General features: G+C 32.8%; 1 protein-coding gene across 2 annotated transcripts in view; it reads left to right on the top strand.

Moving 5' to 3' along the window:
• Positions 1 to 26,106, top strand: part of LOC114335080 (tyrosine-protein phosphatase 69D-like) — a 729,328-nt gene extending 703,222 nt beyond the window's left edge. For both annotated transcript variants that reach the window (XM_050654333.1, XM_050654334.1), the window contains 3 exons: positions 1,209 to 1,354; positions 15,222 to 15,357; positions 25,955 to 26,106. In XM_050654333.1, the coding sequence (XP_050510290.1) occupies positions 1,209 to 1,354; positions 15,222 to 15,357; positions 25,955 to 26,029 (357 nt within the window). In that variant the 3' untranslated portion in view covers positions 26,030 to 26,106. The remainder of the gene's footprint in view (positions 1 to 1,208; positions 1,355 to 15,221; positions 15,358 to 25,954) is intronic.
• Positions 26,107 to 26,348: the final 242 nt, after the last annotated feature.

The raw sequence follows: 26,348 nt of genomic DNA, 5'->3' as shown, positions 1-26,348 counted from the left end.
ACCCTTTATCGAAGAGGCTATTGCAAGTAGACTGAATTGAATCAACTCGAGACGAAGAAGAACTGCATATATTAAAATATCTGCAGTATATTGTGGTTAGACTGTCCTCTAACGGGGAATGACAAAATAAATAAAATAAATTTCGACCAAGAGTCAGGATTCTGTTAACCGAGATACGATAGTATCAAGCGGCGCCGCTAGGAGGAGCTTCTCCAACAATGCGTCTCAGAATACCTTAAGAACACTTGGTCATTTTGTACTCTAAACCGAGTAAAGCATGAAAAAGAAAAAGAAAATAATCGTTTTCGTTTTGATTAAATTCGAGTCTCTTGCAATCCTCTGACACAGTGTTTCTGGGTCACTACCCTTTATCGAAGAGGCTATTGCAAGTAGACTGAATTGAATCAACTGGTATCTCGGTTAACGGAATCCTGACTCTTGGTCGAAATTTATTTTATTTATTTTGTCATTCCCCGTTAGAGGACAGTCTAACCACAATATACTGCAGATATTTTAATAGATGCAGTTCTTCTTCGTCTCGAGTTGATTCAATTCAGTCTACTTGCAATAGCCTCTTCGATAAAGGGTAGAGACCCAGAAACACTGTGTCAGAGGATGGCAAGAGACTCGAATTGAATCAAAGCGAAAACGATTATTTTCTTTTTCATGCTTTACTCGGTTTAGAGTACAAAATGACCAAGTGTTCTTAAGGTATTCTGAGACGCATTGTTGGAGAAGCTCCTCCTAGCGGCGCCGCTTGATACTATCGTATCTCGGTTAACAGAATCCTGACTCTTGGTCGAAATTTATTTTATTTATTTTGTCATTCCCCGTTAGAGGACAGTCTAACCACAATATACTGCAGATATTTTAATAGATGCAGTTCTTCTTCGTCTCGAGTTGATTCAATTCAGTCTACTTGCAATAGCCTCTTCGATAAAGGGTAGAGACCCAGAAACACCGTGTCAGAGGATGGCAAGAGACTCGAATTGAATCAAAACGAAAACGATTATTTTCTTTTTCTTTTTCATGCTTTACTCGGTTTAGAGTACAAAATGACCAAGTGTTCTTAAGGTATTCTGAGACGCATTGTTGGAGAAGCTCCTCCTAGCGGCGCCGCTTGATACTATCGTATCTCGGTTAACAGAATCCTGGCTCTTGGTCGAAATTTATTTTATTTATTTTGTTAATTATGAATTTTGTTTTAGGTTGAAAATACAACCGTTAATATAATTGCTCTTGACAACTGGAGACACGAAGATTTGTTACCAAATAGTATTGAAGAATTTTTAGCTTTTAAGGATGCTGCAGAGGCTTTATCACGTACATCGGAAAGTATTCTGGTGATGTGCTAGTAAGTTTTTTCCTATTATTAATCAAATATTTGCCACTAAATTTAAGCTTCAAGTCGTCGCGTGGCGACATTTTTGTCGCTAACTTAAATTCAAGTGAGTGTATCTTTTTAATAAAAAATATTTGAATAATCAATCATCCAATAATTGAAAAGATTAAGTTTTCACTCTAATGGCATATAACATATCCCACCAGAATGAAAACAATGGGAACCTTCTCTGGTTACACCTCCGAGGCTTCTACAATTTGCAAGCCATACGGATGCTGAGACTAAGGAAGATGAGGGAATTCTACAATTTACAATTCACGATTTTCATTTACTCTGTGTGGAGTATGAAGGGAACCAGTCTCGTTGGAACTTTACCGCGCTGAGCAGATGTGACGTGAATTGTAAATTGTAGAATTCCCTCATCTTCCTTAGTCTCAGCATCCGTATGGCTTGCAAATTGTAGAAGCCTCGGAGGTGTAACCAGAGAAGGTTCCCATTGTTTTCATTCTGGTGGGATATGTTATATGCCATTAGAGTGAAAACTTAGTATTTTGCTAGCAGTTGCCGCTAGGGCATCTATGCCATTTCGTTCGTTGCAATTCGGGACTGCACGCTGGAGTTTGTTTTGGTTGGATCAGGGAGAGCAGCATATGTACCTCCTGATGAGAGACTAATACGTTTCGAAACCGGTAGAGGTGCTTGCAGCACTCTCTGATTGGACTGGAATATGGTTCGGCTGTATTTTCGTTTTGCAACGAAATTGAAAATGGTTATTCATTCATCCAATAATTATTTAGACTAGTCGAAAACGGCGGGTTCGTTGGGAAAAATATTCCCATGAGATTTTTTTGCATAATCACATTCGTGAGACATCACAGAATAAGGTTCAAGAAGTCGCCCAGGTGAAAAGTGGTCCAAATTTTTTTTAACAATTTTTTTTAATTAAATTGCAAAAATCAATCTTTTTGGGCCGGACATTTTTTTTAGGTTTTTTTGACCATTCTGGACAAAAAAGGTCTCTTATAATTTTTCTATAAAGTGGATCTTTTTCGAGTTATAAGCAACTTAAAATTTGAAAAACGCGAAAATGGCCATTTTTAAGACTTAATAACTCGGTTAAAAATTATTATTATGAAAGTCAGAAAGTGACTAAAATAAATTTTAAGGCCCCCAATACATGATCCTGAAGAAATATGTGTCATTAATTTATTACTAAGCTGTTATTTTTAATTAATATCTAACAATGAGCGGTTAGATCGTATTGATGCGACTGTAAATGTGAGTGCGAGTAAGATGCACAATTGGACTGCCGGAGTGGCATCTCTCTCGCACTCAGCATTTACGGCCGCCTAGCACGTGCATGGCGCTCATTATTATTACTTAAAAATAACAGTTTAGTAATAAAATAATGACAAAAATTTCTTTAGGATCCTGCAGGGGGGGCTTTAAACTTTGATTTAGTCACTTTTGACTTTCAGAATAACAACTTTTAACCTAGTTGTTAAGCCTTAAAAATCGCCATTTTTCTTTTTTTTTAATTTTAAATGGCTTATAACTCGAAAACGGTCAACTTTAGAGAAAAATTATAGGAGATCTTTTTTATCCAAAACTAGCTGACCCGGTGAACTTCGTTGCACCTTAGATAATGTGTCATAATTAGATAATGTGTCATAATTTTAATTCTAGATCAATTTATCGAACGCAATTGCTAGAGATCAATAACTCAAAATCAACTGCTCGAAAATGAATTGCTCGATATAAAAATTGATCGAAATAAAAATTGCTCGAATAAAAAAGAAAATTATATGTCCAAATATTTATTCACAATAATGCAAAATTTGTAGGTATATAAGAGAGGTACATTTAATAGGACAAATTATTTAATATTCTACGTATATAATCACAGATATTAATTTGTGGTTCATAATATGATGGTTCATAAAAGATGGCGTCAACTGAGAAAGACGTGTTAAGTTGTTTGTGCATTCAGTGTTCTAAAAAAGTGAGAAATGGGCTAAAATGTGTGAAGTGTGCCTTATTAGCTCATCCCAGCTGTGCTGAACGAATGAAAAATGTTAGAATTGTTGAAGAAGGAATGATCTGTTGTGACACAAATTTAAAGGTTGACAGTGAGATTAGTGCTGAAAGTGTAATTACTGAAGATCTGAATATTTCTGAAGAACATATCTTAAAGAGGGAAGTAGAATACTTAAAAATTATACTTAGTCACAAAAATTATATAATTCGTGAACTCCAAGAAAAAATTAAATTAATCCAAAATAATACAGCAAAAAACGTAAACAACCAGTTTCCCCTTTCCCCTCTGCCAGGCGAAACCTCAGTTAACATTGGCAATTTAAGTGACCTCCAACCAAGCTTAAGGTCAATGAACGCTAAAGTTTTTAAAAATGGTAACACAGTGTCAGATATGGATGCAAAACCTAGCCATTCCAAGTCCACTTCACCTGACATTACTGTCATTAGTGATAATATCGGAGAGGTTAAAAGTCGACTTAAAACAGCTGATAACAACCAGGTTGTAAACAATAATAGAAAGCATATATTTAGCAAGAAAGATGTTAGCTACGCTATCCATGATGCTGTAAATCAACAAAAGTTTTTGGAAATACAAAATTTAGAAGAAACTAATGATGAAATTATGAGAGGTGAGTGGCTGACCCAGAATCGTCGTAAGCGTAGGCGTCAATATTTAATTGGTGGAAATGAGGTGGAAAAATCGGTGGAGACCGTCCCAAAATTTGTGTCTCTGCATGTCACACGTCTTAAACCGCAAACAACCCCTGATAACCTACATAAAATGTTAGCTGTATCATTTCCTGAAGTCCAATTTGTGGTACACAAATCAAAAATGCCAGAAGCATATAGTTCTATGAAGGTCACCATTAATCAAGAAAACCTAAAGAGAGCTTGGAACAAAGATGTTTGGCCAAAGGGTGCAGTGGTGTCTAAGTTTTTTGTGAAGAGGAGGGTGCCAATTTAACTGGATCCTCTGTAAAAAGTATTTCAGTATTTCAGGCAAGTAGTTCAGAGATAAATAATAATCATTTTAAAATCATTTGTGTAAATTCACAGTCAATAGCTAACAAAACAAGTGCACTTGAGCTAATTTTAAATAGTAACTGTCCGGATATTGTTTGTGTTACTGAGACATGGTGTAATGAATTAAGTGTAAATAGTATTAATTTTGAGAATTATTGTCAAGCTGCCTCATATAATAGAATTGAAAAAATCCACGGTGGTGTCCTGATATTTGTCAGACAGACAATGTCATTTAAAGTACCAAAGTATTTAAATAGTTTAGCAGAAGAAATTAATTTCGAGTGTTGTTGTATAACCTTCAATTTAAATGTAAGTACATAGTGTTTGATAAACATATATAGAGCACCCAGTGGTGATGTAGAGATTTTCATGAACAAATTATTTTTAGCGTTAAACTATTGTTATGATCATTTTAAGTATGTTATTGTAAGTGGTGATTTTAATATTAATTATCTGAGTGTGTCTCGGGAAAAGTCTTTACTGAATGACATTATTGAAAGTTTTAATTTAACTTGCCAAAACTTAGAACCTACTAGGATTTTTACAGATAAAAACGGCAGAACAACAAAATCTAAAATTGACTATTTTATTACAAATTATCCCCTACCATATGAGGAAACAGTTAGAGATTTTCATATTGGAGATCATAGTGGATTGGAACTTATAATACCAAATGTAATTTCAAAAGCAAATCACCACACAAATGACATTACTGATACTATAACATTTAGAAATTTGTCTGAACCAAATATATCAACATTGCAAACAAGGTTGAATCTTGAGGATTTTAAGGGTGTTTATGAAAATCTCGACAATATTGATTCTGCTTATACTGATTTTGTACATATTCTATTATATCATATTGAAATATGTTGTCCTATGGTTGTAAAAAAATTAGGTCAAAATAATAATAATAACTGGATCTCTAAAGAAATCTTGAAGATGGGAGTTGATTTAAAAAACCTTTTCTGGTTGACAAAAAATTCGACAGACCCTGATGTACAATTCAAATATAAAGAAGACAAAAAGAAATATACTCATAAAATTCAGGAAGCAAAAAAGCACTGGTTCCAGAATGTTTTTCATAACAAAAATAACCATCAAAAGCAAAAATTTATTTGGAAAACAGTTAATATAAAAACTGGAAAAAAAAGACAGTATAACAACATAGAAAAAATCGAGCACTCAGGAAGTTTTATAAACGATAAAAAAGAGATGGCAAATGCTTTCGGCGTATTCTTTACATCATTTTCAAAAAATGCATTAAATACCAAATATGGGGATTCACAATTTAAAAACTATACGACTTTAAATGTTGGCCAAACATTCTACTTCTATCCTATAGACTACAGCGATGTTGCTGAAGCTGTTTCATCCTTAAAAAATGTAAATTCAGTGGGTATTGATTGCATTTCCACAAAGCTAGTTAAACATATGAGCGTATACATTATTCAACCGTTAACTGATTTAATAAATAAATCTGTGGAGATGGGTGTTTTTCCCACCGATTTAAAAGTTGGTATAGTTTCCCCAATATTTAAAAAAGGAAACAAAACTATGTTAGAAAATTATAGACCAATTACCGTACCAACTGTCTTGTGTAAGGTTATTGAAAAATGCATTCATAAAAGGATGTTGTCATTTCTTAGTAAATATAACATAATAAGTTCATTTCAAAATGGGTTTCTTCCGGGTAAATCAACTGAGAGTGCATCAACAACATTTTTTAAATTCATTTATAATTCATTAGATCAGAAGAAGTTTGTTGGAACCCTCTTTTTTGATTTAACTAAAGCTTTTGACTCTATAAATTTAAATGTAGCAATTTGTAAACTAAACGGCCTTGGATTTCGAGGTAATTTTTTAAAGTGGTTACAATCATATCTAGAATGTCGACAGATGTATGTCAAAATCGGACATTATCAATCAGATTTGTATGACGTTGATCTTGGCGTTCCACAAGGATCAATACTGGGTCCTTTGTTATTTCTTTGTTATATTAATGATATGCCCAAATACATGAGTACGGAAAATATTTTTTTATATGCTGATGACACGACTTTAGCGACATCTGCAGAAAATGCTGAGGAATTGAGGTTAAAACTCAATACCTTAGCCCATGAGTTTACGTCTTGGTGCAAAAAAACTCCTTAATAGTAAATTCGAGTAAAACAGTATGTATGCAATTTTATATAAAAACTCCAATTAAGGAAAATTTCTCTATCAAAGTCGACAACGATTTTATCACTTTATCCGATACTACAAAGTTTTTAGGACTACATCTTAACAGTAATATGAGCTGGGAGGCACATATTAATCATGTATGTTGGAAAATTAATTCTGGATACTATGCTCTTTTGCAACTTAAATACTTATTCACAACGGAACAGATACCTAATGTTTATTACGCTATCATCTATTCACATTTGTCATACAATATTGTTCTATGGGGCAGTGCAACAAATGTCTCAAAAGTTTTTATAGCCCAAAAACGCATAATCCGCTTGATTTTTAATTTACCATATGGACATACGTGTAGAGACCATTTTAGAAAATACCAAATACTTACTGTTCCCTCAATTTTTATATACAGAAGTATTCTGTACATAAAAGCTAATATTAATTCATTGACATCAAATTCAGATGTACACAATTATCGTACTAGACAAAAAGATTTCTTTAGGGCTCCTAAACATTACACTTCCATGTTTGAAAAAAGCCCTGAATATAGCGGCATAAGGTTTTTTAATAAGCTCCCATCCAAAATAAAAAGTGAGGCAGATGATGTTGGAATATTTAAGAATAAATTGAAGACTTATCTCATTGAGTCATGTTTTTATAGTGTCTCGGAATTTATGTCTTAGTATGTTGTTTCTATGTTTATGTTTATATTGTATAGGTAGTCTTTAACTTTTTGTCTATATTCTTTACTTTGACATGTCCTATATTATGTAAATAATCTGTAAGGATGAATAAAGTATTATTATTATTATTATTATTATGTAATTGTTTATTAAACGCAATAACCTATCAACACTATCTCTATATCTTCTATGATCATTTTGAGGTTGTTTGCCACTTATGGATACTCGTTTTCAGAGGCATCTTTCAGTGCATCACAGGTTTTCGATTTCTTTCTAACGCATTAAGTTGGAAGTGGCAGAAAAAATGGTACGTCCGTGATCACAGTTTGTTATAACATTTATTCTAGTTGTTGATAGATGGCGCTATAATCGAACAAAAAATGATTTAGGAATTATATATACGACTATGATCTGTACAATTTATAAGGCTATACAAATCAAAGAAAATAACATTTTATAAAAGCAATAAACACAATTGATTTGTTTTTATACCAAATTGCAAATTAAAGGGTTAAACTGCAATACCCTTTTCATATTTGGCTGATTACGATTCTGACAACTGTCACAATTAACTTAAATGTCAGATTATAATAAATGTTATAAATGTGTATTACCACGGACTTACCTTTTTTGCGGTTACTTGTGACATACTGAAAAATGCCTCTGAGAAGGACCACACTGTTCAATTTTTAGTTCATTTAAACTTTGTTCTTGTTCTAGAGCGGAAATAAATTTCTGCCGTTATTTTTGTTATATTTACAAAGCTCAAACATATTTAAGATTTATAATAAAGATGTTTTCAGCATAAATTAATATACGATTATATATGTGGAATATCATATAATTTGTTCTATTATACTATCTTTCTTATGTCTATATTTTGTACTATTGTGAATAAATATTTTAGATATACAATTTTCTTTTTCATTCGAGCAATTAACTTTGAGTAAATGTGACCTTTCGGCAGTTGCTTTTCTCTGTAATAATTGTATAAACTCTAAAAAACGTAGGTGTTCTACAAAATATTTTATAGAAAAATTTTTTGATCAACAATAGAGTTTGATTTTATGCTTCAAAATTTTGATTATTATACCAGAGACATGGTCCTTCGGCAAAATTTTGAAATATTTTTGGTACATTAAAAATAGTAATCGATAAATTAACAACTTCATAATTTCACGGATGTTAGTACAATTTTCGCCCGTTCTTCTCGTGTGCTTAATGTCGTCTCTCGTGCTCTCGTGTTGTCCTACGGGCTCGTTTTGTTATCTCGGAAACTAATTGAGCTAGAGAGACGATTTATATACCGTTGGATAGCGAACATCAGGGAGTATAACTGCCAAATTTCATAAAAATCGGTCTAGTAGTTTCGGAGGAGTATGGCAACAAATACTGAGAAAGAGAATTTTTTATATATATATATATATATATATATATATATATATATATATATATATATATATATATATATATATAGATGTTAAATATTTAAATGGCTATTAAAAAATAACGGTTGAAGATAAAAAAGTGAAAATTTAGGATTGTGTGTATATTTTGGTTCTACATTGTATAAAATTAAGAAAAAAAAATTTGGCCAAAAAAATTTAAAATAATTTTGGGGGGCAAGCCCCCTTTTCACTTAGGTAGACCGTTCCACTTCAGAAACCATCCCGGGTTCATGCACAACAACTTTGATTAAGGTCATCATACGATCAAATGCATAGTTTGCGAGTCTATACGGAACATACATACATACAAACATTCATTTTTATTTATATAGAAGAGGTAATATTTAGATGGCTATTAAAAATTAACGGTTGGAGATAAAAAAGTGAAAATTTAGGATTGTATGTATATTTTGGTTCTACATCGTATAAAATTAAGAAAAAAAAATTTGGCCAAAAAAATTTAAAATAATTTTGGGGGGGCAAGCCTCCTTTTCACTTAGGTAGACCGTTCCACTTCAGAAACCATCCCGGGTTCATGCACAACAACTTTGATTGAGGTCATCATACGATCAAATGCATAGTTTGCGAGTCTATACGGAACATACATACATACAAACATTCATTTTTATTTATATAGATGGTCCAAAAAACCTAAAAAAAATTGTCCGGGTCAAAATATTGATTTTTACAATTTGATTAAAAAAATTGTTAAAAAAATTTGGACCACTTTTCACGTGGGCGACTTCTTGAAGCTTATTCTGGGATGTCTCACGAATGTGATTATGAAAAAAAAACTCATGGGAATATGTTTTCCAACGAACAAGCCGTTTTCGCCTTGTCTAATTCCTTTATATGCCAGTCAATTAGAGCAAAAACAGGTTATTACCCCCGAATTCTATCCTACTGCATGAATTTTAATGAAATTTTGGAAAAACTCAAATTCTACTATATAGTGGAGCTTTTATCTTGGGGGTGGTTCCCACTCCTTCTCCGGGGTGGAAAATGTTTTGGTCAAATACCCACGGAAGTGGCTAGAGAACCCAATTCTAAGAAAAAACTGTTCTATAATTTTTTTGGAAACTCAATACTTTTTGAGTTATTCGTAGTTAAAAATTTGCCGTTTTAATTGAATAATGACACTTTTTGGACGGTTTTTTTTGCGAATACCTTAAAAATTATGCATCGAATGAAAAAAAAACTATATTATAAAACATTTGTGTAGTTTATGAAAAATCAAAAAGATTCGTTTCTTAATAAATCTTCTACATAGATATAATACAAAAAGAGATATGGTAGATGAAAAGAGATTATTTTTGATGCATGCTCAAATCGGTGTATTCAACTTAAAATAACAGACAAATGGTTGATCCTTTAAAACGAGCGCTCCATTATATTCAAACTGAGCGAGATATGGGGCAAGAATATTGGTGCACCCGAATTTAAATGCATTGTTTTACTTCCATATTACTTTTTATTACAGTGTAATAACAATGTAAAGTTTTTATAAAAATGTAAGGTTTTTGAAAAAAAAAAAATAGGATCAAATTATATCTAGAGCGCATTTTTAACTTTTCTTAAAAATGTTCCTTTTTCTCCATGTAACTCGAAAACGATAGGAGATACAGTAATAAATACAACAACAAAACATCAAAAATTTTACCTAAAAAAATTTTACTTTTCGGTACTATATCTGTTTTTCGTATCTCTTATCATTTTGCAGTTACATGAAGAAATAGGAAGAGTTTGAGGAAAATTTAAAAATGCGCTCTGTAATTGGCTCTATATTATGAAGCTTTTTTACAGCATTTTTAGGCCCAGAGCTTTGATGTTCTTTTCCATAGCTTTCTGTTACTTGTCATCTTCTTCCAGTCTGTTATTTCCTTTTTTAGGTCCTCTACTACCGCCTCTCTTCATTCCTTTCGTGGTCTGTCTCTCTTTCTTTTATAATCTGGTACTCTCCATGTTATTTTCTTGACTAATATGTTATCGTTCATTCTGTCTATATAGCCCAGCCACTGCAACCTTCTTGATTTTATTACGTTATCTATTTGTGGTTCTTTGTAAATATTATAAATTTCCTCATGTGTCATTATTATATTATATCCTTCCTCAGTTCTCTTCCCTCCTAATATTCTTCTGAGTATTTTCCTTTCCCATCTTCTTACTGTTTCTTTTGTTGTTTGGTTGAGTATCCATGTCTCACATCCGTATATCGCTGTTGGTCTTATTATAGTCTTATAAATCCAGAATTTTGTATACCAGACAGCTGCTTTGATGTTAGTAAATAATTCATGGCTCCCGCAGATCGACTGGCTTTACTTAACCTGGAATCAATTTCTTTTATTTTTTCACACTTGTTTGTTATCCTTGATCCTAGATATACAAATTCGCCATTTCCTCAAACTCAAACTCAAACTCAAACTCAAACTCTCCTAATTGTTTGCTTACCTTGAAGTTTGTCCCATTCCCCCTGTCTCTTCCTACTTTAATAACCTTGCTTTTCTTTTGATTTATTTGTAGACCTAGCTTATACGCTTCATTTACTAATGTTTCTGTTATCTCTTTCAGTACCTTTTCACTCGTCGCTACAATTGCCACATCATCTTCATATCCCACTAATTGATGACTCTTGTACAATATGTGCCCATTTATATTTAAGTTGCTGTTCCTAATGATCTTTCCTAGTATCATGTTTAATATTGGCGTTGATAGCGGGTCTCCTTGCCTAAATCCTAATGTAACTGCAAAATCTTCTGAGGTTCCCTCTTTTACTCTTACGTTGTAGGTGGTATGCTTCAATGTCATCGTCACTAATTTCTTTAGCTTCGTAGGTATTTCAAATTCTTCCATAACTTCCGCAATTTTTTCTCTCGTGACAGAGTCATACGCCTTTTTAAAATCTATGAATAACACTATTGCCGGGATTTTGTATTCATAACAACTAGTCAGTACCTCTTTCATTATGAATATCTGATCGGTTGTTCCTTTGCCTGTTCTAAACCCTGCTTGATATTCCCCTATCTGTGGTTCAACTACTAGCTCCTACATAATTTGCTCTTATTGTTTTTAAAAACCATTCATTTTAAACCTGTTAAACTTTTTGAATAGAGAAATAACACTATCCCAAGTAGCAATTTTATGACCTGCAACCAATTTTGTCCTAATAGGACGTTAAATTTAAGGACAAAATTGGTTCACAATAAGCCTTAACCAAGGACAACGTCTGTTTTTCCTATGGACCAACGTTGCTGCTAATAAGTAATATAATCTGATGTTAAGCCGACGTCGGTCTTAACCTATCTGTAGTATAAGTGCAATTAAGTGGCATACATCAACGACTACTCAACGTCGGGAATTACAACGTATTTTTTAGGATAGATGCCAATGTTCACGTTGGTGTTTTATCGAGTATGGTAGACGTATTTTTCGGGAAGACGACAACGGCAATTCAACGTTGAGAATACGAACGTTAATTATTAGGTTAAGGTTTAAACTTTAAGCTGACGTCGGGTATAACCTCTATACTACAATGTAATTTACTGGAAGACATTTAACGACTGCTCAACGTCGGGGATTACAGAGTACATATTTATTAGTATCGAACCCAACGTTCAGGAGACTTCGGGTGTTTTCTCAGTAGGTATATGGTAGATTGCTGCGTGTACTTGCGGGAAGGTGAGAACGATAATGCAACGTAGGTAATAACAACGTAGTACTTAAGTAAAGTTGTATACGTTAACCTGACGTCAAAGTTTTTTTTATAAGATACCTGTAATTTACTAAAAAACTTCGACGACTATCCAACGTCAAGGTAAATTTTCGACAATTGGTTGTTTAGTTTCCAACTATAAAACGACGTAAAAATTTGCTGATTAGGGCTTATCTGACTTGACTCATCTTGACTTATATGACTATAATATGACAGATATTACATTGCATAACATAACTTTACTTTTTTACACTTGGTTTTTTTAGTTTTTCTATTAACAGTTAGTTAACAATAACAATTATTTAATTATTTAAATTATTGTTAACAATAACAATTTATTAAATGAAAAACCTATATAGTTAAAAAAATGTCAATCTCAAATCGTCCACCCGATTAAGGCGTGTTCACGACGATGGCCAGTCGTCGGGAGTCTGTCGTCAAGACCAGGTTGTTTACGCTTACTTTAGGACGTATTAGGTACACCAATAGGTAAATTCGAGGTGTGCAAGGTAAAAATAGGTTATACTATAGGTCGGCAGGGGGTGTCCTTGTCCAAATCAGTTAAAATGTAGTGCAATTTAGGTCGCGAGTCAAATCCGCCATTAATGAAAGATCGCCATGGTTCAGCCATTTTTTGAAACATTATGTTTGGCAAATTTTTTGCTAGATTTTAATGAATATTTGACTTTAATTAACGAATTTTGTTTATATATAAATCATGAATAATTTTGTATGGGTCTAGACATATTAATATGTTTTTTTAATTACGATGGTTATTTCTATTTTTACCGTTTTGTTCGATTTAACCTGTAAATTTCTGAGGCGCTTTCAGTTTTTAGCAATTTTTATACCTAGTTTAACAGTACACTTCCTTGCGTTTGTAAATTTTCGACCGCATTATGCAATGAGGCAGATGATTAATAAAATAATTATACAAGTCACTTAGGTTATATTCTGAATAGAGTAGGAACCTACTTAAATAAGTATCAACAGGCTGTCATGCATCTTAGTTTCTGACGATTTAATATCCTCCAAGATTATTAACCTATTTGGTAAAAATGAAGTGTGTCGGCCGTACTTCTGTGGTAGAGAATTTTATACTAAGTAATACTTTACAAGACCAAAGTCCTAAAAATTAACGTAATTTTACGATAAAATACCTCGAGCTGAGAAGTCGAGAGGGTGACGTCGAATCAACCAGTATTTCTATTCCCCACTTAGGTGCAAATAGCGGTTTTCTGACCGTCGTCGCAACGTTGCGTATTAACGTTGGGGCATTTAATCCAACGTTAAGACGTGGTAATATTACGTCCAATTGCTTCTTGGGATATTAAAAGGTATTGTAGAAGGAAAATGATGGATCTAAATTCTGGTGGATAAGGGGATAAAAAATATACTTCTCATTTTTTCTTAAAACACATTAGTCATAAACATTTTTTGTACCATATCTCGTCGAGTTTGAATGTAATCGACATTTAACAGTGCTCGTTTTAAAGGTCTTAAGAACTATAAAAGGTATTCGAAGCATCCATTATACCTATAAAATCGACCATTTCTGCTATTTTAAGTTAAATTCACCAATTTGAGCATGCACCAAAAAAATTTCCTTTCACCTTCCATATGGTATATACAGTGATGAGCGCGCTAATAACCGGCAAAATAGCACAAAAGATGGAAAACGTGTATTAAGTTTTGAGATAAAAAGAAATAAAACTAGTGGAGTTGGGAAATTTAGCGATATTAACCAATAAATTTACATTACCTATATTGATTGTTTCATACCTTTACCCATATCAGAGGAGTATGTCAACTAAAACTGTCACTATGACAGTGGTAGTTGCCAAACCATAGATATAACAGAATAGATTAGGCCAGTTCGAAAAATAGCGTAACGCGGAACAGTTCGGGTCGGTGGTCTATCTATCTCTCTCTACCGGCGCTTAGCTTTCTCTCTCTAGCATATGATGACCGCCGCCAGTGTGTCACTGTCGTTCCGTTATTCCCACCTCTTGATAGATACGCTCACACTCGCACGACAGACAAAGATAGCTAGACCACCGCACTTGATATCGGCGTTACACCCCGATGCATTGAGTGGCATATGACTAGCCTGATCTATTTTCTTTACATATCTCTGTGCCAAACTCGTGCGATGCGTCTAGAGGTGAGAAACAATCAATATAATGTAAATTTATAGGTTAGTGTCGCTAAATTTCGCAACTCGATTAGTTTCATTTCTTTTTATCTCAAAAATTAATACTTTTTCCCTCTTTTGTCCTATTTGGCCGGTTATTAGCTCGCTCATCACTGTATTGTTTCATAGAAAGATGCCTCTTTACCTGGTCTAACTGAATTTAATTTTTTCAGATAGTCTTTACGTTGTAAGATTTTTTTTTCTTTTCCTTTTTTTCTCTATTCCTTTATTTTTTTTTTCATATTTTTTATAATTTTTTCATTCTTATGTTTTCCAATCTCCCATCTGATGGCTTTAGATAATTATTTATCTATGGTGTTTATTTTGTGTTGATTAATATATTATATTTCCCTCAATTTTCAGTATTATACGATCTTCAATTTTTTATTTCGTTTCTTTACTATTTTTTTCTTTCTTATGTTTGTAGCCGAACTTTTCTTGGACTTGTGTCATTGTATATATTATTATTATTTCATCAGTTTTTAATGCTAATGTTTTTCAAAGTCAAGTCCATTGGTTAATGTAGGTATCTGAGATTTAATTTTTTTAATTTCTATAATATTTTTTCTTGTTTGTATATCCAAATTTAATTTTTTATTTTTAGCGACGGTGCAAAAGCCTCAGGGCTATATCTGGCATTGTCCTTCATTATAGAAAAAATGAAGCTGGAACAAGAATGTGATGTTTGTTTAGCTGTTCGAACTGTGCGACACAGTAGGAAACAATTTGTTACCACAGAGGTTTGTATACATAAATATATTAGATTAAATAAAAGATCATCAAGGTCAACAGACATCAAAAGAATAATGCCGGGTATACACAACAACGATTTATCGTAGTGACGTGACTGTGAAGTTCGTTTGTGCAGTTTATCAAACGTCCATTGAGTGTCTACATTTCTACAAAATTTGCATCGATCATAAGTTCTCTGCTGAAGCCCAGACTATAAAGCAGGCCGCGCACTGAATCGGCATAGAGCGATCGGCTCGGCTAAGAGCAATCGGCAGATTTTGCTATACATGGAAATAAATGAGCCACCGCGCACCGCCTAAGAACGTTCGACTGTTGAACATTCTTAGGCGGTGCGCGGTGGCTTATTTATTTCCATGTATAGCAAAATCTGCCGATTGCGCTTAGCGATTGCGCTTAAAATCGATGCCGATTCAGTGCGTGGCCAGCTTAAACATGTTATCCGCGATAGAAGGTGACGACTCATTTGCGATAGCCTTACTCAATTTGTGCAAAAACAGAAGAAAATCAAGGAGGCTGTAGTGTAAGGTTTGACTTCTCTGGAAAAGAAAGTCATACTCTCACCTAAAGGCCATAGCCGGATAAGATGGTCAAAGCTGAACCCGCAACGATCAGCCCCGCGATTTGTGATTTTGATAAAGCATATAAAGACATGCTTTCATATTATAACGTTTTAGCTTACCAGATGCCATTATGGCCTGGCCATAGAACATATTGGATCGAGACAAGTAGCTTTTTTGACTTTATTTTTTTTAGCGCATTTGAACCTTAAAGAATCTGAAAAAATTCAAGAAGAGGTATCTTGATTTTTGCCTGAATTTTAACAAATTTTTAAATTGAAAATTGGGCATAAACAGTAATTTATTGTGTATTTTTTTTTCTTTTGGATGGCAGAGGACAAATTTTAAATTTCTAATCGGAAAGGAAAGAGAAATCGAAAAAAAAAATGTTTTTTACCAAACTAAATACATTTTACCAAAAACTATTAAACAGCTATAAATAGTTTCAAAAAAGTTATAAAAAAATATCTACTGAAACATTCCTTTTACTGCTCAGAAGAACATATGACGTTTTATACAGGGTGTTTGGTAAAAAATGGGCCATAGCTTAACCTTAGATTCCTGAAGTTAAAATAGGTCGATTTAAGCTAACTTACGTTTGTACAAAAGTTGATAATAACCTAAATACTTTTAAATACCTCAAAGGTAAACTTTTTATTTTCTGTATTTTTGAATATTTCCTGATATGCATGGGACAACAACACGAAATTTGGTAAATAGTGCTGGTATTGTACAATCTACTAAATTATGTTAAGCAATCGTTTCTGGCTACTATCAGAGGCATACGACGGGGAAACATGAATGGTTGAACCTTCCCAAATTCTACGCCACTGACTGAATTGCTATTTTAGTGCAATTTTTTTATTCTCCAATACTTTCTATCTAAAAAATATACTCCTCATTCGTAAGGATAAAGCCATTAGTTTTCGAGATATTTGAAGCTAAAGACGAAGGAGAATAATACATTAATCAAATTTTGTAAATACAAAATCACATTTTTAACTTCAAATATCTCGACTAATGACTTTATCGTCACGATTGAAGAGTATATTGTTTTCATAGAAAGTATTGAAAAATCTAAAAATTATGCTAAAATAGCAGTTTCATCAGTGACGTAGAATTTGGGAAGGGTCAACCATTCACTTTCCCCTGTCGTACGCCTGTGGTATTAACCACAAACGATTATTTAACATAATTTAGTACGGTGTACAGTACCTACACTTTCTGCCACGCACCATAAGGATATGTTAAATAGTTTCATAGTACCGGGCGCACATAGTTCTTAAAGTTTTAAATAAAGAATAAATTATTAAAAAAAATATTTTAAAATAATTTGACATATCCGTGTGATACTTTGCAGAAAGTATAGGCACTGTACACCATACTAAATTATGTTCAATAATCGTTTCTGGCTACTACCAGAGGCGTACGACAGGGGAAAGTGAATGGATGACCATTCCCAAATTCTACGCCTCTGATGAAACTGCTATTTTAGCATAATTTTTAGATTCTCCAATAATTCTATGCAAATCATATACTCTTCATTCGTACCGATAAAGTCACTAGTTTTCGAGATATTTGAAATTAAAAATGAAAAGGCACACTTATTATTTTGATTAATGTATTATGCTCCTTCGTTTTTAGCTTCAAATATCTCGAAAACCAATGGCTTTATCGTTACGAATGAAGAGTATGTTTTTTACATAGAAGGTATTGGAGAATAAAAAAATTGCACTAAAATAGCAATTCCGTCAGTGGTGTATAATTTGGGAAGGGTCAACCATTTCCGTTCCCCCGTCGTACGCCTCTGGTAGTAGGCAGAAATGTTTGTTTAACATAATTTAGTAGATTGTATAATACCAGCTGACTAACATATTAGAGGAATACCAGATAGTAAACACCTTTGTCTATCTCGGGTCTAGTATAAGTAACGATGGTAACTGTGAAGCAGAAGTTCGGAGACGTATTGGTATGGCAAAAAATGCGATGAGTCGCCTAACAAAAGTTTGGAAAGACAGATCTATCTCTCAAAATATCAAGATCAGACTGGTGAATGCTGTTATGTTCTCAATATTTCTATACGGAGCAGAGACTTGGACTCTTCGCGCATGCGAACGCCAAAAAATTGATGCCTTTGAGATGTGGTGCTGGAGAAGAATGCTGCGCATACCTTGGACAGCTCATAGGACAAACGTTTCCATTCTAAACCAACTCAATATTAAAAAAAGGCTGTCCACAATATGTCTGCAATGAATTCTGCAATTCTTTGGTCACGTGGTTCGCAGAGGTGATGACAGTTTGGAGAGATTATTTGTTTCTGGAAACATTCCGGGGAGAAGATCAAGAGGACGATCACCAACTAGATGGTCTGACCAAATAAAGGATTCAGCTGGAAACTCATTCTGCGAAGCTCTTAGAGCAGCTGAAGATAGAGACCAATGGAGAAACATTGTTAGGAATATTGGAAGAAATCACGATCCTCAGTAATGGGGAAACGACAGGAGAGAGAGATAATACCAGCACCAGTTACCAAATTTCGTGTTGTTGTCCCATGCCTGTCAGGAAATATTCAAAAATAAATAAAATAAAAGTTTAACTTTGACACCCTGTATTTCGGTTATTATCAACTTTTGTACTAAGGTAAGTTAGCTTAAATCGACCTATTTTAAGCTCAGGAATCTAAGGCTAAGGTATGGCCCATTCTTTACCAAACACCCTGTATAAGTATTTCTTTTTTTGTATACTAGGTTTTGTACTTAACTGAACTTTTGGAAATAACATTCGTATTTGTAAACATTTTAAATAAACAAATCAATCAACCAAAATCAAAAGCGTTGAGAACGACCTGAATGATTAGTCCAACTTCCGTCTACTTCTTCTTCTTCTTCAAGCACCATCTCCGCGACGAAGGTGGGCAATCATCATAGCTATTCGGATTTTAGAATTCCAATTTTCTGGTTTCAATTGTATTTAAGACTTCCATTTCTTTATTCATCTTTCTCAGTACATCTTTGTTTGTGACGTGTTCTGTATATGAAATTTTCAGAATTCTTCTCTATACCGACAATTCGAATGATTACAGTTTTTTCATTGATTCCGCATTCAAGGTCCAAGATTCTATTCTATAAAACTTAGTCGATAAAACGTAGCATTTATCGAATAAATTTCGTTCCTGCCTGCCAATCGTTTGCACCAACCTAAAATATTCGCCGATTTCCGTACACACTATCGATAAACCTGCACAAACGACCTGCGCAATTCTTCGCAAAGATGAATACCTCGAAGGATAAATTGTTGTCGTATATACCGGGCATAAAGTAAAGGAACATAACTATAAATGATCATAATTTGGAGGTTATCAAAGAATTCAAATACCTAGGAACAACAGTTACCAGTGACAACACAGAAGAACCGAAAGTTGAAATACGAATGCTGGCGGGGAATAAATCTTTCTTTGCCGTTCAACATCTAATGAGGTCAAAGCTTTTCTCAAGACGTGCCAAAATACAAATGTATGTAGAAATGTAGAAACCCATAATACTACCAGTAGCGACATATTGTATTGAAACATGGACATTGAGAGAGAAAGAAATCAATAAACTTTTAGTATGGGTCGCAAAATCCGGCGAGTTATATAATATGGTTCTTGCATAGACAGTGTGACAAGTGAAAGGAGGAGAAGATACAACAATGAATAATTAGAGCCTGGGAAACATCGTGAGATACATAAAAGCCGATGGACTAAGATAAGCAGGCCACGTGGTGCGGAGTAATGACAGACTGATTAGCAATGCGTTTTTTTTTTGGGAAAGACCAGAGAGTAAAAATCGCCAGGATGGCCTAGAAAATGGTGGAAAGATGCAGTCAGAGAAGACCTGGAGAAAATGGAAGTGAAACCATGGAAAATAGTAGCACAGGATCGGAACTAATGGTGCCGGATTTAGGGTACTTACGGCCCGAGGCCAAATTACCCCGAGGGGCTCCTGAAAACTTAACTATTATGTAATTAAAGCATAAAGCATATTTCATATTAATATATAACGGTTATTTTAATTTTACATTTTAAAATTGGTACAACATACAAAGCATAACATAAATGAATAAAAATGCCACTAATGTTATATTTGAATACGGTACATAAATAGGTTGAAATGTTGTACAGTAAAACCTCCGTTAACCCAAACCTTTTTAACCGAAACAGCTGACGGTTTCAATAATTTTGTCCATAATAAGTAAATTTTTATCGCAAAACAGAAACAATTCGATGTTAATTTGTCAAAATCGTCAACATTGCTCGAATCGAATGAGGCAAAACCTTATGACGAACATTACGAAATCACCTCATAGTATCTTTTAATACCAATTTTAACTAAGAATGCTATGTAATTTGATACAAGAAGAATACAAAAAACAATGTTATTTTTAACCGAAATTCTTGTTATCCGAAACGGCCTCCCCCCCAATTATTTCGGTTAACAGAGGTTTTACTGTATTCACTAATTAAATAATCTTTGTTTATAATGGAGACACTGAAGGTGGATATGAGCTATTACCTCCGATTTCGTTGAACCTCCATAGATTTGCATGAAAATTAGTGAATGGTTAGAGGATATCTCAAGGAACAAAGGTGACATGGTGCCAACTTGCGCTTTTACCCTGGGGGTGGATGCCACCCCTTCTCGGGGGTGAAAATTATTTTATTAAAAATAACCCCATAATTCGATAGAGGGACCAATTTTAAGCAAAATTTGTTATATAAAGTTATTAAAATAAATCAAAACTTTTTGAGTTATTAAAGATCAAAGATTTTAATTTTTCTTGAAAAAAATGCATGTCTTTAACTAATTTTTCATCAATAACTCAAAAAGTGTAAGTTTTAACAAAAAAGTTATCATTATCAAAATTGAAGCTAATAAAAAATGAAATAAACCCCTTACTACAAAAACCTTTTAGTGTTAACTAAAAGTGAGTTATAGGTAATTGAATTTTTATTTTTTTCGGCGAGTAAAAAACTCTAAGAATTCAAGCTGAAATAACGGGAAATTGATGCATTTTATAACATAAACTTATTAAACATTTGTCAAAGCACTTAAAAATATCTATTAAATGAGCCCCCGAACATGTTGATAGTGTTAAAATTTATGCTCAAAATTTTTTTCAAAATTTATCTTTTAAAAATTTTTCCAAAAAATGTTATTGTTTTCTTTTAATAACTCCGTTCGTGTTTAGGATATCAGGTTTATCTAAAAACTGTTTGAAAGTTCCAAGTGCTATTTAAGCACGTTGAACCTAATCTTTTAAACCCCTTACTTTTTTAAAAATAAAAGGTTAAATGACCCGGTTCCATGGTTTCCACAGCAAAATTTAAGATTTAAACGTTTCTATCTCGGTTATTTTTTTCCCTATAGAAATAGTAAAACAGGTAAAATATTTGGCACAGAAAAAACTAAAATTTGGTTATATATAATTTTTTACGTATTTTTGGAGTTATTATCAAAAGAATATGAGAATTACAATAATTTTAAAAATTATGATTTTTTTAAATTATACTTTTTTTTGAAAAATATGCATTCTAAACCGGTCAAAATTATCGAAAACATTACTTATGCTAATATAAAGAAGTTCTTGTAAGTATTACTATAAATTTTAATTTTTGTGGAAATGGCGTATGCTTTATTTTTCACTTTTTCCTAAAAAATTCGAAACGGTTCTTTTATTTTCATTATAACTTGCTTAATTTTGACTCTGTTACCTTGTTCTTTAGCTCATTTGATAGGTATTCTGAATTACTTTGGCAGATGTTTATTTATTTATTTATTAAGCTCAACAAGCCGTGAAGGCCTAGGGCTGAAAGATTTAATTTTTCCTTACAATTACTATTACATATTTATATATAATGCTATATCCTATAATGATTTTATATATCTATCTATCCCAGATGTTTAATAGGAATATTTTATACATGGCATCGTTTTCCCGTTATTTAAGCCTGAATACTTAGATTTGAGTACTCGTCGAAAAAAATACACATTCAATTGCCAATAACTCACTTTGAACTAACATTAGCTTAGTTGTTTATATGAGCAATGTATTCAATTTTTTATTATCTTCAATTTCAGTAATAATAACTTTTTTGTAAAAACTTATAGTTTTTGATTTATACGTGAAAAACCGATTTAAAACATGCATTTTTTTACGAAAAAATAAAATTAAAATTTTTGGTCTTTAATTACTCAAAAAGTGTTGATTTATTTTAATAACTTTATATAACAAATTTTGCTTAAAATTTGTCCCTCTATCGACTTATGGTATTATTTTTATTAAAATAATTTTCACCCCCGAGAAGGGGTGGCATCCACCCTCAGGGGAAAAGCGCAAGTTGGCATCATGTCACCTTTATTCCTTGAGGTATCCTATAATTAGTCACCAATTTTCATGAACATCGATGAACGAAATCGGAGGTGAAAACCTTCAGTGACTGCACTATTTTAAATTTGGCTAAAATCCCAAAACAGCTCTAACAACAATTTCTATAATTAATTATAGAAAATATATAGTTCAAAAATTTATCAAACAGCAGTTATTTGTAAAATTATTAATATTGTTAAAATTTTTATTATTGAAAGCCGAGTTGAAAAGACATTATAAGTAAAAGAACATGCAAAATAATATGAATTGTAATAGTTATAGGCTACGGCGCTACGGTAATAAAAAATAAAAATATTAAGTTACAAGAAATAAACTTCTAGATCGTTCAATTTATGTTCTTAATTTGGATAACGTTGAATTAGTGATTAACAAAAGCTCAGCATTTGAAACAAAACTAGCAAAACTAGACAATATTGCTAGAATCTTCGTCAGAAGTGGAGTTCCTCAAGTAGTTTTTGATTCTTTCCAACACGCTGAATGATCTTTCTGAGATGCGTTAGAGGTCATCATGCAATCAACTGTACACACTCTTCTTCAAAGCCACCATATATGTCGATTCGATACTTTTTAGCCAAAATCGAAGCTTTCCCCTGATTTCTTTAATGGAAATTGACGTTAAGTTGTTTAAAAATCCACATTCTTCATTAAGACTGAAATAAACTTCGGACCTTTCATTCAATTATTAATAAAGCCTGTCAATTACGACATTGCATGTATTAATCTTTAAGTCTTCTTTGTCATTAAAGTGGGGTTCAGTGGATGCATCTTGTTTGTCTTTTCCAGGAAGAACTTTTCTTTTCGGGCGTCTTTTTATTTCAAGAATATAGGTTTTATTTTTAGACAACTCTTTTCCTCTTGTTTCATAGGAATTAAAGTTGTCTCTTAGACTCAATACGTAATACGTACTCCTTTAGAGATTTGTGTATGTATGTTGCTAGTCACATTCAAGTCTTTGCAGCCTTTTGCAATGTTTTTCTACTCTTGTCAATGTTTTGCTACTTTTTACAAAACGCTGCGGCCCTCTTTGCTTGCGGCCCTAGGCCGCGGCCTAGTCGGCCTAGTGGTAAATCCGGCACTGGAAAGACTCACTAAGAGTTGTAAAATACAAATAAGAAATATTTTTTTCGAATCCTTCGAAAACCAGTAAGTATTTCTGAAAAATTTAAACGCATTTACATTATTACCGACGCGCGACGACCGAAAGTCCCTTAGAACAAAAAGTTTCTTTTGAATGAGATATTTGAAATTAAAAATCACACTGAATTTTCTCTTCTTCTTCACCCCTGTAACTTAATAAAATAAACATTATAGAAGTTTTTAGGGACTTTCGGTCCTTGGTAAAAATGTTATCTTTCATTCTGCGTTAAACTTTTTCAGAAATATTTATTAGTTTTCTCAGGATTCGAAACAAAAATGAATGCATTTAAAATGCAGGCTTAAAATTTTACGGCTACACTCTTAAAATAGTTTTTGCATTATAGTCCAGAAAGCCACTGCGCATCCGCTAGGAAAAATTTTCTAATTCGGATTTTTTGCACAGTCTTACTCAAAAAGGATTTCTTTTAACAAATTTGCATGTTGCCAGGACCAAAAGGTGGTCAAAAATTTTTTAAACGTTTTTTTTTGTTTTTTTCCTAACATTATTTTTTTTGCATGGAAAAAGTTTTTTTTTTAGATGTTTTGGATCATTCTAAACAGAAAAGGTCTTTAGTGACTTTTCTCTAAAAATGATAGTTTTTGACATATCAGCGATTAAAAATAGAAAAATTGCGAAATCGGACATTTTTAACCTTTAAAAACTATGTGAAAACTGAAAATTTTAATGTTGCCAAGGTAGGTAGATATTATTTAAACTTCGATTGATGAAATCCCGAAGAGTTTTTTGCAATACCATATTCAAAACTCATTTGTTTTGTAATTGTTAATCAAGCGTGCGCGACACTATTTTCCACCGACAGTATGGTGCAAATGAAAGGAATAAATTCGTTATTACGTAAACAGGCGTCTTTAAGGAAAAATCACGAAACAGGTCGATTTTTATTTTTAAGTTATGATATTGTGGCACATATGGTATACTAGTGACGTCATCCATCTGGACGTGATGACGTAATCGATGATTTTTTTAAATGAGAATAGGGGTCGTGTGCTAGCTCATTTGAAAGGTTCTTGAATTCTCTATTCAGTAATATGAACATTTACATAATTATTTATACAGGGTGTCCAAAAAATGTTTATTAAATTAAATTATTTGACAAAAAAAAGAAGTAGAAGGACACCCTGTATAAATAATTATGTAAATGTGTAAATTACTGAATAGAGAATTGAAGAACCTTTCAAATGAGCTACCACACGACCCCTATTCTTGTTTAAAAAAATCATCGATTACGTCATCACGCTCAGACGGATGACGTCACTAGTATACCATATGTGCCACAATATCATAACTTAAAAATAAAAATCGACCTGTTTCGGGATTTTTCCTTAAAGTCGCCCGTTTACGAAATAACGAATTTATTCCTTTCATTTGCACCATACTGTCGGTGGAAAATAGTGTCGCGCACGCTTGATTAGCAATTAAAAAACAAAGGAGTTTTGAATATTGTATTGCAAAAAACTCTTCGGGATTTCATCAACTGCAGTTTAAAGAATATCTACCTGCCTTGGCAACATTCAAATTTTCAGTTTTTCACATAGTTTTTGAGGGTTAAAAATGGCCGATTTCGCAATTTTTCAATTTTTAATCGCTTATATGTCAAAAACTATCATTTTTAGAGAAAAGTTACTAAAGACCTTTTCTGTTTGGAATGATCCAAAAAACCTAAAAAAACTTTTTTCCATGCAAAAAAAATTATTTTAGGAAAAAAACAAAAAAAAAACGTTTAAAAAATTTTTGACCACGTTTTGGTCCTGGCAACATGCAAATTTGTTAAAAGGAGTCCTTTTTGAATAAGACTGTGCAAAAAATCCGAATTAGAATATTTTTCCTAGCGGATGCGCAGTGGCTTTCTGGACTATTAGGAATATATTATTTGAAAGTTATAATTACTTTTATTATACAAAATCATTTACTATTCACAAGGAAGAATTTGTAGCTGGCTGTATAGGTACCATTAATTACAAGTAAAATTTAATAAAAAAATTTTGGCTTGGTAAAAGGTATATTAGTTTAAAAAGCCCCTATAGGGCTACAAACGTACAAACAAAACGTTTTCGCTCTGTAACAAGAGCATCATCAGTGTTACAAGAACAGACATGGTGAGTCAACCAAAAAATACAAAGGTCAAAGCCTTTCAAAAACAGACTTAGTCTTACATAGATCTTTAAAAAGAGTCTTACAAAATCCAAAGGATGGATAAGATTCCTATGGCTACGGCCCTAGGGCAACCTTTGAATTTTTTGGTTGGCTCACCATGTTCTTGTAACACTGATGATGCTCATGTTACACAGCGAAAACGTTTTGTTTGTATGTTCGTAGCCCTGTAAGGGCTATTTAAACTAATATACCTTTTACCAAGCCAACTTTTTTTATTAAATTTTACTCATTTACTATTCGTATATTATGATCCGACAATAATTCGATTTTATTTTTTTGTTTTAGGAACAATACGAATTTCTCTACAGAGCTTCATTAACATTCATTACGGGATTTCAACCATATTCAAATTTTGCTTGAGGTTAATCTTATGCTTTAAATTAATTAAACTAAGTAGTAATCTATGTATAACTAACAAATAAATAGTCTAAATTATATGGTAGTAGTTTTATTACATCAGAAAATGCTTAACAGATTTCCCATAGTTTTCTCGCGTTCTTAAACTCCGGCAGTTTTGAATTGTTTATGTTATGTGTGGAATAATTAAGAACAAATTCAAAACTTGCGTCATTGCTTCCTCAGCTATTAAAAATTCATTAACATTTTTTTTAATAACGTGTTGTATTTTTTTTACTCTATTGATGTAAAGTTCTTTTCCGATGCATTTTTGCATGCTCAT

The sequence above is a fragment of the Diabrotica virgifera genome, chromosome 6, assembly GCF_917563875.1.
Source record: "Diabrotica virgifera virgifera chromosome 6, PGI_DIABVI_V3a".
NCBI lineage: Eukaryota > Metazoa > Arthropoda > Insecta > Coleoptera > Chrysomelidae > Diabrotica > Diabrotica virgifera.
The sequence above is the reverse complement of the archived record's forward strand: the minus strand, read 5'-3'. Positions and strand labels throughout refer to the sequence as shown.